This window comes from Dreissena polymorpha, unplaced genomic scaffold, assembly GCF_020536995.1.
Source record: "Dreissena polymorpha isolate Duluth1 unplaced genomic scaffold, UMN_Dpol_1.0 chrUn003, whole genome shotgun sequence".
NCBI lineage: Eukaryota > Metazoa > Mollusca > Bivalvia > Myida > Dreissenidae > Dreissena > Dreissena polymorpha.
This window is the reverse complement of record NW_026273317.1, coordinates 659,713-678,561: the sequence shown is the minus strand read 5'-3', so window position 1 is coordinate 678,561 and position 18,849 is coordinate 659,713. Positions and strand designations below refer to the sequence as shown.

Genomic DNA, 18,849 nt, shown 5'->3' with positions numbered 1-18,849 from the left:
GTAAAAAATCAAGAATAAAATTAAAAAACGGAAAAAAAGTAGCCAGGGCTCGAACCAGCGACCCCCTGGAGTTAGTCTGAAGTTAAAACGTATTAGCCCTCACGGCTATTCCTCCGGGTATACACAGTTTAAGTATTTTATACATTATATAAGCAATCTTCGTCGTTTCGTGAAAAGATCCCTTTAATAAAATAATAAAATAATATGCAATGTTATTGATTTGTGACTTATACTATTTTACTTGTTTGAACATTACGAAATGATCCGTGAAACAAAATAAGTGTCTTTGTGTCGTATGAACGAATCTGCATAAAAATCAATTTAAAGGGATCTTTTCACGGTTTGGTAAATTGACAAAATTGAAAAAAGTTGTTTCAGATTCGCAAATTTTCGTTTAAGTTATGATATTTGTGAGGAAACACTATTACTGAACATTTACCATAGTCCAATATAGCCATTATATGTATCTTTTGACGATTTGAAAACCTATAAATTATAAAGCGTTGCAACGCGAAACGATTGAATAATTTGGAGAGTTCTGTTGCTGTCATTTAAATTTACGAAACTCCGAATATTGCTTATATAAGGTATAAAATACTTTAACTGTGTATTCTCGGCGCAATAGCCGAAAGGGCTGATGTGTTTTTATTTCAGACTAATTCCAGGACTTCGGGGGTCACTGGTTCGAGCCCTGGTACCGGCTACTTTTTTTCCTTTTTTTAATTTTATTCTTGATTTTTTACTGGAGCTTTTAAGATCCAATGTTTACATTTATCAGTATAAAACATTTAATGACAAACTTCAAAATATGCCAGAATCTGTGAAAAGGCCCCTTTAAAGCGGGTTATATTTAAAGATTTTCACATTTTGGAACTAGAAATGGCGCGGCCGCGGCCGACGCGTATCCCTACGCCGCAGCTTTTGACCCAGGGGGCAGAACAAAATTCCAAATAGTGCACTGTCGCACATATGCTCATAGCTACCATGTGTTTAAGTTTCAAGATTCTAGTGCTAATAGTGTAGGAGGAGAAAGTGGCCAGGACGGACGGCCGGCGGCTGAGATAACCACATAATTCCCCCGCTCAAATTCGGAGCGTGGGGATAACAATGTCAGTTTAACGTATTTTTTGCAAGAACTTAAGCATCTGAAATAATTAATCATAAGCAAATATCATACATGTTCTTAGTGATAAGACGTTACTGAAAGAAACAAATATCCAAAATAAGCGTACACGTGTGTTATTTTAAATGAACTCTTCTCTGATATGTGCTCTTTCCATGTAAACAGATGCATTATTTTAATATATTTCTTTTGACATCGAGTCGATAAGTCAATAAAGTACAGTTAATACACAGAGCAAAGTTGATGAACGTGTAAGTCTCTATAGTTCCGTGAAGACACATAGACAGACACGCAGACAAAGACGCCGATGACTTAGATTCTATATTTTAAGGTGTTACAAGTACGTGTTTTTATTAGACATAAACTTATTATGGTTTTTGACGAAGCTGCGAAGCGGCTCGTCTAAGTTATCATACCATGAAAAATTCTTCACAATGGCGACCTATGTAAAAGACCGAGCCAGTCCGATTAAGATAGCTCGATTTTTCTACCGTACCCGGGAAATGCTGAATCAGTTGTTGTCGGCTATTTCTTTTATTAATTATAATTATACAAGCGATTTTGACCCATTTGGCGCTTACGTCATTTCAGAGAAAAACTAGGAAGAAGTTGACGTACTGTTTTGCGCGATATTTTCACGCAATTATTTTTCTAATCGGCATACCTCGCTGATTATCATTAATAAAGGTAAAGGAAGCTCAGCTATAAATAGGAAAGCATATTCTGGGAAAAAGATTTAATAATATTTTGAAAACGTTAATTTTGAATCAGTTATATTCAATCCATTATATGTTTATAGATCAATGAAACAACTATGCATTTTCTGTAGTGTATTTGACATTTGCCGTACTTCTGTAATTAAATTGCGAATGAAAACGTGTATAATTCACGTTTAACGCGATCATGCGTGTAAAGAAAACGAATTATTTCGAACCTGCCATTTGTAAACGTTATTGCGAGTATGGTATATAAACCGCATAATAGCCGTGCGACATCTATGAAACTCGCTCTTATGCGTGCTCTCTCATTTTGCACATTTAATAAACTTTTCAAACAGAAATTACAGAGCCACATCAGTGCACACACTATGTTTAATAATTCATTCGTTTGTTGGATATTGTTTTCTGTTTTAAACAGATTTAGTTAACCTTACCATGTGTTCATTGGTGAACTCACGTATTCAAGTCGTTTTTTTCATACCCACATTTTGTTTTCGTACCCAAATTTTTTTCGTACCCATTTTTTTTTCTTACCCAATTTTTTTTTCCTAACCAAATTTTTTTTCGACCTCAATTGTTTTGGCATAATTTTTGTACCCAAAATTTTCGTACCCAAAATTTTCGTACCCTCATACACAATTGTGGTGATGTAGATAAACTTAAATTGATGCTTTTATATCCATCCTCTGCAAAAGCATCGTCACACCAGTACTGTCAGTACTTTGATTATTATGCGACTTTTGTCGCATTTAAGCAAGGCAATCCAAACTGTGCAAACACGTACATCACGGGAAAATCATGTGATTATTAGACCATTTTCTCATAGACTCGAAATACAAGCGTTCACATTACCGGTTGAATAACGCTTATGAAGCAGGCCATTATTTCTAAGTATCCTCAAATAGTCAAAGATACATCGGACATTGTGAAGTGGTATTATACACGTTTCGCCAATTATCCACAATAAATCATAAAGACCCAGTTGGATTGATAATGGATTAATAATGAGAGTAAATGCATGATAGCAGATCGTGACTTGAACTGGAGTGATATCTTCCTTGGCAAAACATGTAAACGTGATATTAGTGGTAATTTAATTGTTAGGTGTTTATTTCAGGTGATAATATAATACATACAAATATATATTCAACATCATTTTTGCAAAGGAGCATACCAGTATTCTAAAATCCACCCAATAAAGTTTATTAACGTACCGGTAAATAACGAAACCCATTAATACGTGCCTTTAACGGTGCAATGCATATATCTCGGACGTTAAAACATAGAGAGTTCATAGATTTGTTGACACAGTAAAGTGCATATCATATCGGCATTGAACAAGAAATACTGGGACACCAATAACTTAAGAGTTTAACAAATGGACACGACTCTTTAATAATATACAACAAATAATAGAAATTAAACACGAATCTTCACATCTTAAATCGATATGTCGCAATGACAATGTTTTGCGAGTAATTCCAAAAAATATAAATACATTCGTTAATTATTAAAACACGTGTTTAACCTTATTATAGACGGACACTAATAATCTACAGGTATGACTCCGAATGAATTGTAGCAAAATTGAAAAAAACCCACATATTATTAAGTCCACATTGTCACCATGGTGAGATTGGAGATACATATAACCTGTTCTTAACTTATCGGACTTATCTGTCCGATTTCCAAATAATACATTTTGGAACTTCTCTCTAAGAAAGATCATACATAATTAATTAATTGACATTCCAGCACGTTCAGTCTGTCGTCCGATGTATTCATAGACGTTAATTTGACATCACCTCATGAGCAGACCAGAAACTACTAACGATTCACCGCCCCGAAAAATACTTATCACAACTTCCTTAAGTCTCTAATTCTTCTTCCCCTCTCTTTCTTTTTCTAGCTTTCTTGGCCATATTATATATAAATGCTGGTAAATGCATGTTTTTCCATTTCTTATATTTACATTAATCCGTTGCACAATTAGTAGAATATATTATACAATTTTCCCAGTCAAATAACTTATTATGTTGTGATGTTTTATACTGTTTTTGCCTTTGACATTTCTAAACATTGCTTTTAGCCTTTTACAAGATTTTTCATAATTTCAGAAGCACTTCCAACGGACAGAAGAGAGTCGCCCCGTACTTTTTTTTCAAAATTTTATCTAATTGTTAATTGCATTCTTTATGCTTAACAATATTAAAATATCTACATGTCTTACATATTTTGTTAACATTAATATGGCTGCTAGTATTATTGTTCTTGCATGCGTTCACGGGTAACTAAATAAATATTGATTCATCCAAGCTACATAACACCACGCTAGCGGTTATCGCGAGCATTATCGAGAAATGTATGCCACCAAAATGCACTGGACATTCACGCATCCCATTAAAATTAAGTTTGCACTGTTTTCGGTTTCCTTTCAAACGTATTGTGCTGGTCATTAATAGTGAAAAATATCTATAGTTATGAAGTTTGTTGAGACCACGCCGGATATGCGGATACTTTGATACCAGATGGCACTTCGATACCAGATAACAACAAAAGCCACGCGCGAGAGTTGAGTTCTTCAGCTTTTTTGCATTTATGTTCTGTTCATTTGGTTTTCAGACACATAACATTGTTTGGTGATTAATTGTATAGAACTTCGTATTGCGGAGCAAGAGAGTCTTGAAAAAAACAGTGGATTATAAAAAAGAGATAAAATTTCATCGATAATCGTCATGAATTGAAGGATCAGTACGTATTTCAACAAAATAAAAATACTTGGAAATAAATCAAGAACGTGCCAACTAATCGAAATAAAAGATCAATATGTCCATTAATGTTACAACATGTAAAATTTTAGTTGAATAACGTATTTGAGGAAATTCAAATGTTTTAAGAGTCGGATGCCAAATTTTCATGGACACTTCTTTTACCGATCAACTCAAAGACAATGGCACTTCGATTCCAGATAACTCGACACTTTTTACCAGATATAACACACTCTATTTAGTGAATCAGAAATGCAGAATTCGCTGTGGAATACTGCTATAGTAAGCATGCAATAAATAAAAATGTATGTACTGACGTAAATTAAAAACGAATTACCGACATATGTTATTATCCCTTTGGAATATGATAATAAAAAGGGAAAGGGAGGTGTAAAGCTAAATATAAAGGGTGTTTTCCAATCTCTTTTAAATTTTGTGGCTACGCATTAGTATCGTCTTCATGATGCGATTCTAATGAGCAACAATGACAAAGGATTTTATGAGCTGTATTGGCCGCTTTAAGACCATTTGCTTCCCTTATCTAGAGTCCTGCTATAAGTTCAATTGAACACAGTCGTGTTGATCCACATGATCCGTTGTATTTTCAATTCTCTTAATCTCAATTTACCACTTAAAAACAAGTTTATTAGTTAGACAATTATTTTCTGTCGTCACTTGAAATATATTACTTTAGAAATAAGCATTTGAATCTTAATTATAATTTGCACTTATAATATTAATTATATAAATGAATAGTAATAATATTTTTGAAGACGAACAACGCCATTGGTTATATTTTACATATGTATGTAATTACGTTATGCATAGATTCCCAATGTGTCGGGCTTGACAATGCAAATTGATTCGTTCTTCAAAATGTTTGGTAAGAAAAGCCATAATATACATACATGCATTTCAGGTAGAAGATACAGCTCGGTTATCAGAGTGCCCAATTTGTTGAAAGTCTCTGTTATCCGAAGTGTCCTATATCGGGATTCAAAGTATCCGCAACTTCATGAACACCACCTATTAAAACATGCTCTATCTTCGTTTATATTTCATTGAAAACTATCAAAATTTCAGTATTTGAAGCACAGTGATTACTCTACATGCTGGAAAATCAAACAATTTCTTGCAATATTTCTAAGTAGTTTTATTTTGTTGAAATGTTTACTGTTCATCCAGTTTATGCTGTTTTCCGACCGGATTTTCTATTTTTTGGGGAAAAATCTACCATTCTTCCGTGATGTTTTTTATTTGCAATAGAAAATGATACACCATTTATAAACTCGACCATGCGCCTTGTCTAAAAAAAATAATCTTTATGATATAACGTAAAAAAACCCTGATGAACTTACCTCTCGCGCGTGGCTTTTGTTGTTATCTAGCATCGAAGTGCCATCCGTTATCAAAGTATCCGAACCCAGCGTGTGAGACCGGATAATTGAACTTTCATTACAATATGAATATGGGCTATCAAGAAATTACGCGGAAAACGAAGACTTATTTCTAAAATGTATATCACATTGCACCTTTAATATTCAGTTGATAGAATGAAATCAGGAAAATACGTTTATGGTGAACCATGTGAAATACAGTGAACATTAAATTGCCCCCTTTGACATCCAGATATTTCTTAGAATGCACCTGTCAGTTATACGTTTTACGACACGTAGGTCGCATAAGACGTTCTTAAAAACATAAATCCGGCGGTCAGTAAGAACGTCACGCAGTAAATCGTCTAATTGCTGTTTTATAGCGTTACTTTGCGCACGTTACGTAAAGACGTTTATTTACCGTAAGTGACTTACCAAGTGCACACTTATTTCTAATACATTGAACGATACTAGTAATTGCTGTCAAGTATTTTTTGTAGGATTATTTTGTCACGGATAACAACACAGTATAGGTATAAAGTAAATTATATATGTATTTTTTCTATATTATAAAGTCTTGTTTTTAACTTAAACTTTATTATTTTTGGTAAAATTATAATTGTACTAAACAACAAAATGCATAGTGAGTCACAGCGTGTATCAATAACTTCAATTATTATTTATGGCGTTCAATTTTGTATAACCTTGACACCAATTGTCACAACAATTACAAGTGTTTAACTTTAGTTTAAACACGTTTGTTTTTCACGATCCTGGCGTTTCTATATTAAAATCATTTGTTAATATTTGCTAAGTGTCTGGGTAAACATTTGACTTAGAAGAAAGTATCTGACGTGTGGGCATATCAAAAGGCTCTGCGAAAATTTTAAGTGTGTTTTTGTGTTTTATCATTTTGTAAATATATGTGACCGAAAACTAATTACCGCAATGTCCATTCAATATGAATATAAAGCTGGTTTCTTTTGAATATAATAATATTGATTTTGAGTTGATTATCTTTAACGAAAACAACACATGTTAGTTATAAATTACGGAATGATACGTAAGATACTGTAAGTCGTGTTCTGAGAAAACTGGGCATAAAGCATGAGCGTAAAGTGTCGTCACAGATTAGCCTGTGCAGTTCGCACAGGCTAATCAGGGACGACACTTTTCGCCTAAATTGGATTTTTGCTAGGAAAATACTTCATTTAAACGAAAAATGTCATAAAAGCGGAAAATGTCGTCCCTGATAAGCCTGTGCGGACTGCACAGGCTAATCTGGGACGACACTGTACGCACAAGCATTAAGCCCAGTTTTCTCAGAACGCGACTCCTGTCATTGCGCAATCTCGTTTCAAGATGTAAAAATCCGTACTTAATTGGTTTTGTATTTATTGTATTGGTTTAGAGTCATTTTCACTGCTTATATTTCAGGTATTGACACTCAAGTATATCATGCGCCATTCCGTTATAATATGCCTTTGACTTTTTCAGCATATCTAAAAACGTAAATAATTATAGTTGCTCATATTAATATTTTACTTCTAGAAGATATTATTTATAGCATCCACGATATTTTTTGTTGCACCATTAAAGGAACATATTCATATATGTTTTAAAGTTGAAAACATCAACAACAGATGGTTATACTTTGTTTCATGAACAAACGCAAATATACATGTGGACTTACGGCATCACTGTATTATTGAGCCGTTCCACGGCTAAATTGAATTAATGACCAACAATTTTTAGAATAACAAACTTGATTGAACGAGTGTAGAATACTTCCATGATCTTAGTTTCTCGTTGCTATGGTAACAGCATGTAAGCGCTCCTTTCGCAAAATATTATGCTGAAGATGTATTTGCCGATGTCATCACGAATATCTCGTATACATGTTTTGTCTTGGGGCGGATGAATTTGCTGGAATAACTCTCAAGTCACGATCTGCTCTCATGCTTTTATTTTATAAATCCAATATGGTCTTCATAAACAAATGCGGATCATTTTCGAAACGTTAGTAATTTCACCGCAACAAACCACACGCGTTTGATACTTATCTATTGACTTCTTACTTGAAACAATCGAAGATATAATGGTATCATATCACTACATTCGTATCTGCCTGATATAACATTGCCTCATATAATTAATTATATCACGAAAGCAGGAGGTTATGTTATCAATCCCTTTTTGGAGGTATGCCATAATACTCAGATTTAAAATTGAATTAATACTATCATGTAGAAATGAAAAAGAATTAACAAAACAAACAAATTGATACCAAAATTTATAAAATTTAATCCACATAAAGCAACAAAAAGAGGAAAGAAACTTATTTTTCTAATATTAAGCGCTAGTGCTCATGACGTCACGATTAACACGTTAGACGTATTTAACAGTATTATTATTATTTATTCGCGGTACACAATCCAGCGTCTCTATCTCTGCTTCATACGTGTTATTTCGATCCGTAATGCCAACCTTTATAGTTCGTGTCAATGATTAAAATGGTCTTATAATCACACGATTTCCCGTTGATGTACCTATGTAAAAAGTTTTGGAAACCATGACTTACAAGCGTCATCAGTCGATTTGCTTATTTGAGGATAAGTCCCTTTAAGGAAGGAATGGAATGTCCACCGCGAGACCAATCCATCATGCATACAGTGCGACATTACTTTTGCGCTGATATTTATGTGAAAAAATAATGTGTATTACACATGCGGACATGTTTTGATAATTTATGAGTGAATGACCCATTTTCCATTATTTTCCAACTACCTAAGATAAAATATAAGTTCATATAATAAATACACGTAATTTTAACACCGTTATAAAGTAAACGACATCTGTTTGTTCGTCTGCGTGTATGTCCTTGTGTCTATTCCGAAATTAGACTCTTTAAACTAACACGCTTCTGAACATTGCTATGCTACGTGTAGATCTCATTGGCTAGACTTAGTGAATCAATAAAAAAAGTATGCACATTATGCACTTTTTCGTTTACCTCGAACGAGCACATATCAGAATAGATATCATTTAGAATATCACATGTACGATTTCGATTGTTTTTCGCTACTCTTTTAATTCCTGAAGAACGATTCCGCAATAATTGAACAGTTTTATTTATACAAGATAGTTTTTTTTTTTAATCTGAATTGTTTTTAATCATCAATTTGAAGTACAACAAGTTTGTATTTTCAATTGCGTCATATCGTTGGATATTGAAGAGTTTCGATGTGCATTCTTGTATATTATTGTGACTATACATGTATAAGGAGAGCAGGCGGTGAAGACTTAATTGCTGCGTTTTTCTTTATGTCATTTAAGTATGAATGCATGTAGATCTACTTAAAAAGAGCTCAATCGTGGTCAATATGTTGGTCAATATATTAGGTCCACATACTGTTTTAGAATCGATGTGTTTTATACTTTACAAGAAGATGTATATACTATATAGAAACGATTTTGAGACTGTATCTTTATGCATTGTGTTATTTCCCGATGGCATCTTACAACACAAGACAAAGCTGTACAATCTTTTCAAGCGCAGCTTATATACAAGCGCAACTTGGTTCGTTCAGTATTCAGAAAACGGTGCTTGACAATAATTTATAAAAATATCCCGATGACAACTCTTATCCGATGCTTACAATCATAAAGTAACAACGATGTGCTATTCCGTTTTTGTTATTCCATTCGTTTTTCTAGATTGATTTTAAAAACACACTTTTTAAAACGGTTATATCAAATGCTAACCACTGACAACAATAACACGATTTATGAAATTGAATGACTTGTCGGAGCGATTACAATAATTTTATTCCTTTCGAAGCTCCCAATTATTCACGACAATCATAATCCGAAATACGTTATGTATGTGAATTCATTCGTTCGATGCTAATTGCCATTGTTATCCCTAAATACACAACATTGTAAAAAATAATGAACCATCGCCTTACAAGCTATACAGAAAAAACACTTACTTCTATACGTATAACAAAATCTCTTAAAATGACTGTACACATTTGTCTAAGAATAACAACACTGTTTGACCTTAAGACAACAACTATTTTTTTACTTTTAAGGCCAAATGTTTTAGCGTTTTACTACAATTGTTCGATAGTTTTGTACTATAAATGAATTAAACGACACATACATTTTGGCCTAATTTACAAAACTCTACACTAAATTCGTATAGAAATTTGTATGATTCGTCGAACATCAGCAAACTATAAAGAACAACTGTATAACGGACTAGACTCTCTTGTCAGAAAGCGAAGCCGTCCTTCTTGGGTCACATTCATTGTGTACACTCCGGTCTTACTGACCTGTGTACTAACGCGAAAGGAATTGTGGGTAGCACTTCTTTTACAAGTGAAAATTGAAGGCGAAAGTCGGTCAGGTAATCATGCTTCTGATAATCGCTATCAGTATTAATATAAATTCAAAATCAAATTTAAACATAATTAAATAACATTTCTTTAAAGAACATTCCGTTTTAAACTCATATGAAACACGATTTTTATTTCATTATTAACATTTTCATTCCTACGCAGAACTACTTTGGCGGAAGCATAATTCCCCTAACCAGGGGGATGTGATGCGTCTTAGTATAGAGGTGACCGTAACGGAGTGACGTCACCATCTATGTATATAATGGAGTGACGTCACCATCTATGTATAGAATGGGGTCATTAGTAATAACTTTAGGACCGTTTCTAACGGACTTTTAGCCCTCACCCCCACTAATAATTAATTTGGCTCATTTAAGGATTACAGGTCGCAATGCACTTACTAGTGAGTGTTCCGGTTTCAATAGCCGAAAAACATGGGGACCAACCAATTGTATATGTCGGCAAAACTTTGTCTAGAACCATACCAGAATTTCTGTGACAAAGTTGTGTAAGTAGTGACCCAAGTGAGCGTGCAAAAAAACATTTTTAATTCACAAGTGTATCATATGACTTGACTAAACAACCTTTAATTCAAATGACAATTGGTTAAAATGCCATTAATTCATTCTTATAATAACCAGGCAATTCGGGTTATTGTATTGTTTAAGTATTTGTCCAGTAGACCATATTCTCTCCAAGTAGTTGTCGCTCAAGACAAGTATATATTTGGGTAACGGGGGATTAAGAAATAAACATCACACGCAAACTACACTTCTTCCTCTCAGCTTTACCTGTCATGCGAAATACAGGTTCTTAAAGGGGCCTTTTAACGTTGTGGTAAATTTAAAAAAAAGTTGTTTCAGAATCGCAAAGTTTTGTTTAAGTTATGATATTTGACGAAACAGTTATACTGAACAATTACCATGCTCTAAAATAGCCATTATATGCATCTTTTGACGATTTAAAAACCTGAAAATTATAAAGCGTTGCAACGCGAAACGATTGAATAATTTGGAGAGTTATGTTGTTGTCGTTATATTTTTTGAAACTACGAGGATCGCTTACATAAAGTATAAAATACCTCCTACATTGTGTGAGCACGGATGGCCGAGTGGTCTAGTTGGTAGACTTTTTACTCCAGGGGTCAGTGGTTCGAGCCCTTTTAGAGTTACTTAATTTTTCTTTCTTTTTTTAAATTTTATTCTTGATTTTTTACTAGAGCTATTTAGATTTAATGTTCACATTTATCAGTATAGAAAATTTAATGACAAACTTCAATACATGCCAAAATTTGGGAAAAGACCCCTTTAATAGTTAAGACGTGTCAGAATTACTTTACCTCGAACCTGCTACCTCTGGCTAATAATGCTTGTGTGGTACCAGTCACCATGAATGCAAACCCGCCGTACCCACCTCTGTCTTCTATCACAAGCTTCTGGCCGACGTAGACTGCTTGTGTGGTACCAGTCACCATGAATGCAAACCCGCCGTACCCACCTCTGTCTTCTCTCACAAGCTTCTGGCCGACGTAGACTGCTTGTGTGGTACCAGTCACCATGAATGCAAACCCGCCGTACCCACCTCTGTCTTCTATCACAAGCTTCTGGCCGACGTAGACTGTGACTACACGTCTGGTTTGTGGCGACTAACAAAATGTGTGGGACACGATTATGCATGATAATTTCAAGAAACACAGCAATAAATGCCTTGTTACTGTCATCTTCTAAATTGTCAACGTGACAATGGACAACAGTTATTTGATGTGCGTGATGTTAGTCACGTTCAAGACGAAAGAGAGACGCAATGGGAAAGCAAAACGGAAAATACAACATAGAATAATTATAATTATAATTTTACATTCTATATTTTGATGTAACCATGTATTCACCTGCAAACTCAATTAGTATAATACTCAATCAATAATGATCGCTGATAATTTGACAATTTGTATCCCTTTGAGACATTACATAACACGTGTTTGTTCAGTTTTGCATGATAAGCAGTTCAGTAAATATCATATACATATTAAAAGTAATAAACAAAACACACATTTTCTGAAGTTATTTTCCGATTGACTTATAAATAAATAAAACATTTATTTTAGTCACTTTTAATACGCCCGTTTCTTGATGTAATGTATTATGTGAACACTCTTAACATTCGGGCGGACGGGCGGATGGATAGACGGACGAAGATGGCTTTCCGCTCTTTTACTCATGCAGTTTTCATCGAATCTTTACCAAACGTTCTGAAAATGTGTTTTAACATAAAATGGAGACACATTTCGATTCACAAGTATTGAATGCGTTAATTAAACAAATGCAAAATTTGACACTTCAGCTAATTGAATTGTAATTGCATTTTCACAAAAAAATAAAGATATGTATGTTTCCATAAACTGAAAATCAAATTCGGTAACCAGGAACAAAAACATGACATTCCATAGGGTTCATTACTTTTTCAGTATGTCTGCCCCTGACCTTGAAAGCAAATAATTTGTATTGTGCATAGAGACTTGTTTTGTTTTCAGCAAGCCATCTTTATTTTTTCAGTTCAAGAAACATGGCTGCAAGGCTTGTGTGCGCATGCGCGGTTTTCGTCTGCTTCCTACAGATCACGTGGGGTCAGTCAAGTTTGTTTAAGTACGAACAGATGATACCGTCAGATGGCACCGTCGTCGTGGATTCCATTGAAAGTAAATTCATGAAGGATTGTCCCCACAAAGTTAATATTGCGGATTTGTGATTGAGGCTTAAATGGACATATTTAAAAAAAACATTTAAATATGAATTTCTAACAGTTAAAAAAATAATATATATAATTCGCCAAATATATCATCCATGACCTCTAACATCTTATCTGGAACAACCAAACACTTCAGATATATTGATGTTGTTGTTTCATTCATTTCCTTATGCTTTAAACGTTATTTTCTTCCACAGCGCAACCTAAAATGTCAAATAATTAAAAAATTCCCTAAAAATGCTTGACCATATGTTATATTATGCCATTTTACAACATAATTTATTACTATATCATGATAACATAATTACTAGTATTTATATTATATCAATTTAAATCGCGTGTCCCCCAATCCCCAGATCCAGACTGTCCTTTAGAGACGCACCCGGACACACAGACGATGTTCATAATGCGTGGACCTCTGGGCAACCCTGAGCCCCGCACATGTCCGCCAGGGACGTACTTCCTGCGTAGCGTGTGCTCCTGTGTCAACGTACCACATGATAGTAAGTTGTCAGGTTGCTTGATATGGTCTAAGGTCATACATGCTAAATTAAATGAATAGGCGTTAGCTTACTCAAGTTGTGATTTTGTTTTAGTGTCTTAATATTAATAAACCTTAAGCTTTTCATGCAATGGTCCACAAAATAAATAACTAGAATAAAATCTTCTTGTGGCATTAATTGTTTTCTTTCTGGCCCAAAGGTCAGTTTGGGTACCTACTGCCCGGTTCAAAAACCGCGATTTTATCGCATTGAATGTCCCAATGTTATACGAATAGTGTACGACCTGGCGGTACTGGATTGTGATTATCTATATTAATATAAAATTGATTTTGGTTCCGAACAATATTCATCAAACCAACAAAAAGATTGTAACAAGGTGTCGATTTAAAACTAAAAAACACAACACACAACGAATATAAAAATGTTTTGACACACATTCTTTAATATGATGGCATTAACATATATCTTTGAGGCAACACGCGCTCAGTTTTGAAGTAAGACTTGACACCATGTACGTTTTTAAGTCAACCATTCTCCATGTTTCTGTTCAACGTCTGATATTTCATAGAATTTATAGAGTGTAACTTGCGCCCCTCGCCCCTGGGTTCCGGCTTTTACGAGGAAGACGTGTTCGGGGTGTGGATCAGACGCCCTTGTGGACCCGGCTCCGCTTTCAGCGCCGCAACGTGCGAATGTTCAGTCTCATTGAATGGGTTTTAAACATTCAGCGTCGAGTGTCGAAGATTTTATAGTACTAGACGTTTTTGATACAACGATTCAGACATATGAATGTAAATCTGTTTGCACTGTGTGTAGGATTTGTGAATGAACGACTCGTATCACTACATTTATTTTAAGAAATGAACTCTTTATTAACTCAGCTCTGCATTAATGCAATTAAATAGGGAACGTGCTCTGTGAAGACGGGGGTTAAATGCATGTGCGTAAATTGTCGTCCCATATTAGCCTGTGCAGTCCACACAGGCTAATCAGGGACGACACTTTCCGCTTTTATGGTATGTTTCGTTTACAGAAAGTCTGTTCTTAGCAAACAAATCCAGTATTGGGGGAAAATGTCGCCCCCGATAAGCCTGCCCGGACTGCACAGGCTAATTTGGGACGACACTTCACGCAAATTCATTCAACCCCATTTTCACAGAGATTGCTCAATTATCCATGAATTATCCATGTGTGTAAAATATGTACAAACTGTGTGCATCGATTGTGACAATAATTCTTCTTGGAGGTCAACGATTTGTCACAGATATTAATGTCTCCTCCTGATCAACGCTTTAATATGGAAGTTTGACAATAATTAATTACCATATGTCAATTTGAAAAAGATAACGTATTACCACCAGATTTTATTTTCTACTTTGAGCAATGGCCTTATTTACGGTACAGGCACTTCGGTTACACTAGTATTTCAAATGATTTGATTCTTTTTATTCTCCCGACAGTCGTCTTATGCTATCAGCTCATCGATTGCAAAATATACGTTAAACAAGTATTTGTGAAAGTTTAGGATTTTTATTGTGGTTATGAAAGTCATTAATACGTTACATAATATGTTGTTGTTGTTTATTTAAAAATAAGAATGTAAAGTTTGTACATTAGTTGTTTTTTAATATCAAACCATTTTACAACAATAGTTGAATGGTAAAAAATAGCCTGATATACAGTCAGATTTGTTCAATAAAATATTGACTTAAAATTATAAACAACAAAAATCATTAGCATTTTACCAAACATGTTTTATGTGTCAATACACATGTATTTTAAAGCATATATTATTCGTTGCGTCACTGGTATCGACTATGGTTTTTGTAGTTTATTTACACATTTTCATGTTTTGTACATATTATTAATAATGTATTTGTATTAAATTGATTGAAGTTAATTCGTTTTAACGTAATTATTTGTTATCAAACAAATTGGGTTTTCACTATTTTGTTTCACATTTGTCTGCATTTGTCGGTATAGAAATAAGTTTGCCTTTAAAAGTTATAGAAATAAATGATTAGAAATTTAAAGGAATTTAACATAAATTAAGTGACAAATATGCGATGTGGTATAACGTACACATGCTTGTTATACACATCCGCGCATTCCGGTCAGGACCTATCTTGTCAGCTAAAAGGATTCGTGGACCATGTATCATTAGCGGATTGGGTGGCTCCAGACCAGACTGTGCGGATGCGCAGGCTGGTCTGGAGTTACGATAGCAGCATATGAAATAAGACACATTTTGGCATCTTGTGGTTCAAACTATGATTGATATGCATTCCGACGCGTTTACCTTCAGACTTTCATACCTTTTATGACGCTGTCACAAACAACGTTTACGTGCTTTGATCGTAATTTGAACGTAATTAGTTGCCGGTATACGGTATATGGACAGCTGTCATCGAAGTTGACCAATTCAACGCAATCCAGTGCAATTCAATAATGTGTTGTCATGACTAGTGATATAAAACCGTATGTCCGCAAGTTCATTCAACGCGTAGATGAAACATACAGAAATGATTACGACGAGTTGCATAAGTGAACATAAAGAACATATAAAAACACTAGAATCCGACTGATGCAGTTGTGAGTTTGAGATAAAGATATAAGTAAGAATGCACTCAAACGTGTTTGTTACTGTAACAATACATTAACTTATTCCTCTTAATTTATAATATATAAATTAAGACATTCTCTTTGATTTTTTTCCAGTTTTTACTATATGACACACATAAATATATAAATAATTTAACGCAATGCAGGCCCATTATTGTTCACGCCTTTCAAAAATGTTCAAGAATACAACAAAGTGTAATTTTCAAAGGTGCGAACTTTGATTTTTTTTGTCTTTTTATTGAACAGTATTTTTATAGTAAAAGTCGATGGAATCCGTGATCCTCTGATCGCACGAATTTGTTGATACGTCGTTGAGTTATCTACCATTGTCCAAACAGCTTAACATATTTCTTATTGTATCTGTGTAGACATTATCCTTGTGGACGATACACTGCTGTAGCTTAAGCCTGCTTATACCAGAGTGTATATATGTGTACATTTACCTACCCTTTCCCCCATTAGAAGCAAAGGGAAAATGGCGTTTGCAAACAGCATAAAACATGAACAGCTTGCAGGCTGTTCAGGTTTTATGCTGTTTGCTGCTCATCAGTATCTAAGGTTTGGAGATGAAGCCTTAAAAACCTGAATCTAGAAAGAAAGGTCTTAAATTAAATATAACTTTTCTAAAGGACTTCAGATGTGTGAAAATACATATTTAAGTGGTAAAGGGTACAGCACACACTAAGATAAATTATATTCAAGTGGCATACTTCAATAAACAATCTCCGCAAACGTAAGTTAAAACGACAATAATTACAGGCAAAACGAGGCTTAGCGTGCGAAAGCAGAGCATAATGTATGGCAAGCGGTTCGACGCATAGTCCCAAGAAACTAGGTTTCTCATGAGAACCTAGGTTTTCAGAATTACGCGTCGGACGGCGTAAACCTGCTCGTTTGGAATACGGGACACATATATTCAGGGCGCAGGATCAATGGGGTTCACATACGATTACACACGGGCTGGACAGAATGAAAACACGCCGTTAAAAACTTTATTTTTGCAGATATTTCAAGTTATTGAAATATGTTTGCAAAGTCTTTAGTGCATAAGTTTTTCTTGCAATGTTGCCGATATCTTACGATTGAAAAATACATTATTACACATTATCAATAGCGATAAAACTTTTATTTATACCATAATGATTGCTTACTATATCACAGACATACTTAAAATAGAAAACTGTACCGTACAGTCGTTTAAGGCCCGAACAAGGGAACTGAATATCCGAAACTCATTTAATGCTGTAACAATGTATTATGTAACGATTGATCTGAATTTGCTTCAATTTTTAGTCTCAACATAATATTTACAATTAAACATGTATTTCATAAACAGTTTAATATTTTATTAACGTGTTTAGACCAATGTCGACCGATAACTTTACTAATTTCATTCTTGGGGAAAACATTCACGGTTTCACGCCTATTTCGTATAATTTTACACATATGCCGCCAGCGTGTACCAAGCAATGGGAGACAACTGGAGGTTAATTATGGCAAGCGGTTCGACGCATAATCCCAAGAAACTAGGTTTATGAAATCCCACGAAACCAGGTTTCTCATGAGACAAGAAACCAGGTTTCTCATGAGAATCTAGGTTCTCATGAGAACCTAGGTTTAATGAGAACCTAGGTTCTCATGAGAAACTAGGTTTAGGAAATCCCAAGAAACCAGGTTTCTCTTGAGAACCTAGGTTCTCATGAGAACCTAGGTTTTCATGAGAACCTAGGTTCTCATTTGAAAACCTTAGTTTACGCTTGAGAACTTAGGTTCTCATGAGAAACTAGGTTTTTTCATGAGAACCTAGGTTCTCATAGACACATAGAACTTGGGTTCTCATGAGAACCTAGGTTCTCATGAGAACCTAGGTTCCCATTCTGAGAACTTAAGTTCTCGTTTACTATCCTAGGTATTCGCAAGAACCTAGGTTTTCATTTGAAATCTAGGTTCTCATGAGAACCTAGGTTCTCATTTGAAAACCAAGGTTCTCATGAGAACCTAGGTTCTCATGAGAAACATAGTTTCTTGGGATTATGCGTCGAACCGCTTGCCATAACAATGCGTCTCCTTCAAGATTCGCTGGTCCAGGAAATTTAAAAGGGACAGATGTTTGCATTTTTTTTAAAGATCACATTACACATGTTTACTAACAAATCTATGATGTTTTCAATATTCCTTACTTATTGCATTAACAAATAAAAATGGTGTCTACCAAAAATCTATTAATTGTTCAAGAATCGTAACTTATTGCAATAACAAAAAAAACAAGTTGACTACAATATTTTGCCTTCGCCGGGAATCGTTCACAGAACCTCTGGAGCAGTAGCTATTGGGCTAATACTGCGCTAGGCATGCTGTTGTTTTCGACTCATAATTATAAACGCTTTGTTTGTAAGACACGTATTTTTAATTTAGCGATGAAAAGCATTTAACACGCTTTATTATGTTCCAAATTTTTAATGACGAAAATGAATTAATGAGCAACTCATGTTAACATTTTCCCATTCAGGAGTATTATTTCGCTTGTTTAAAATTAATTTATTGATTGTTAAAATGTGACATTTTTTTTTAATTAATTGATTTTCGAAAA

The 18,849-nt window shown here is 34.5% G+C and overlaps 2 protein-coding genes across 2 annotated transcripts in view; one reads left to right on the top strand and one right to left on the bottom strand.

Moving 5' to 3' along the window:
* Positions 1 to 18,849, bottom strand: part of LOC127863242 (sentrin-specific protease 1-like) — a 289,205-nt gene that overhangs the window by 110,219 nt on the left and 160,137 nt on the right. The gene's annotated exons all lie outside the window — the stretch shown is intronic.
* LOC127863248 (uncharacterized) lies at positions 12,960 to 15,156 on the top strand. Its single transcript, XM_052402648.1, has 3 exons — positions 12,960 to 13,084; positions 13,491 to 13,637; positions 14,215 to 15,156. Exons 1-3 carry the CDS (start codon positions 13,042 to 13,044, stop codon positions 14,355 to 14,357), a joined length of 333 nt encoding a protein of 110 aa, XP_052258608.1. The 5' UTR covers positions 12,960 to 13,041; the 3' UTR covers positions 14,358 to 15,156.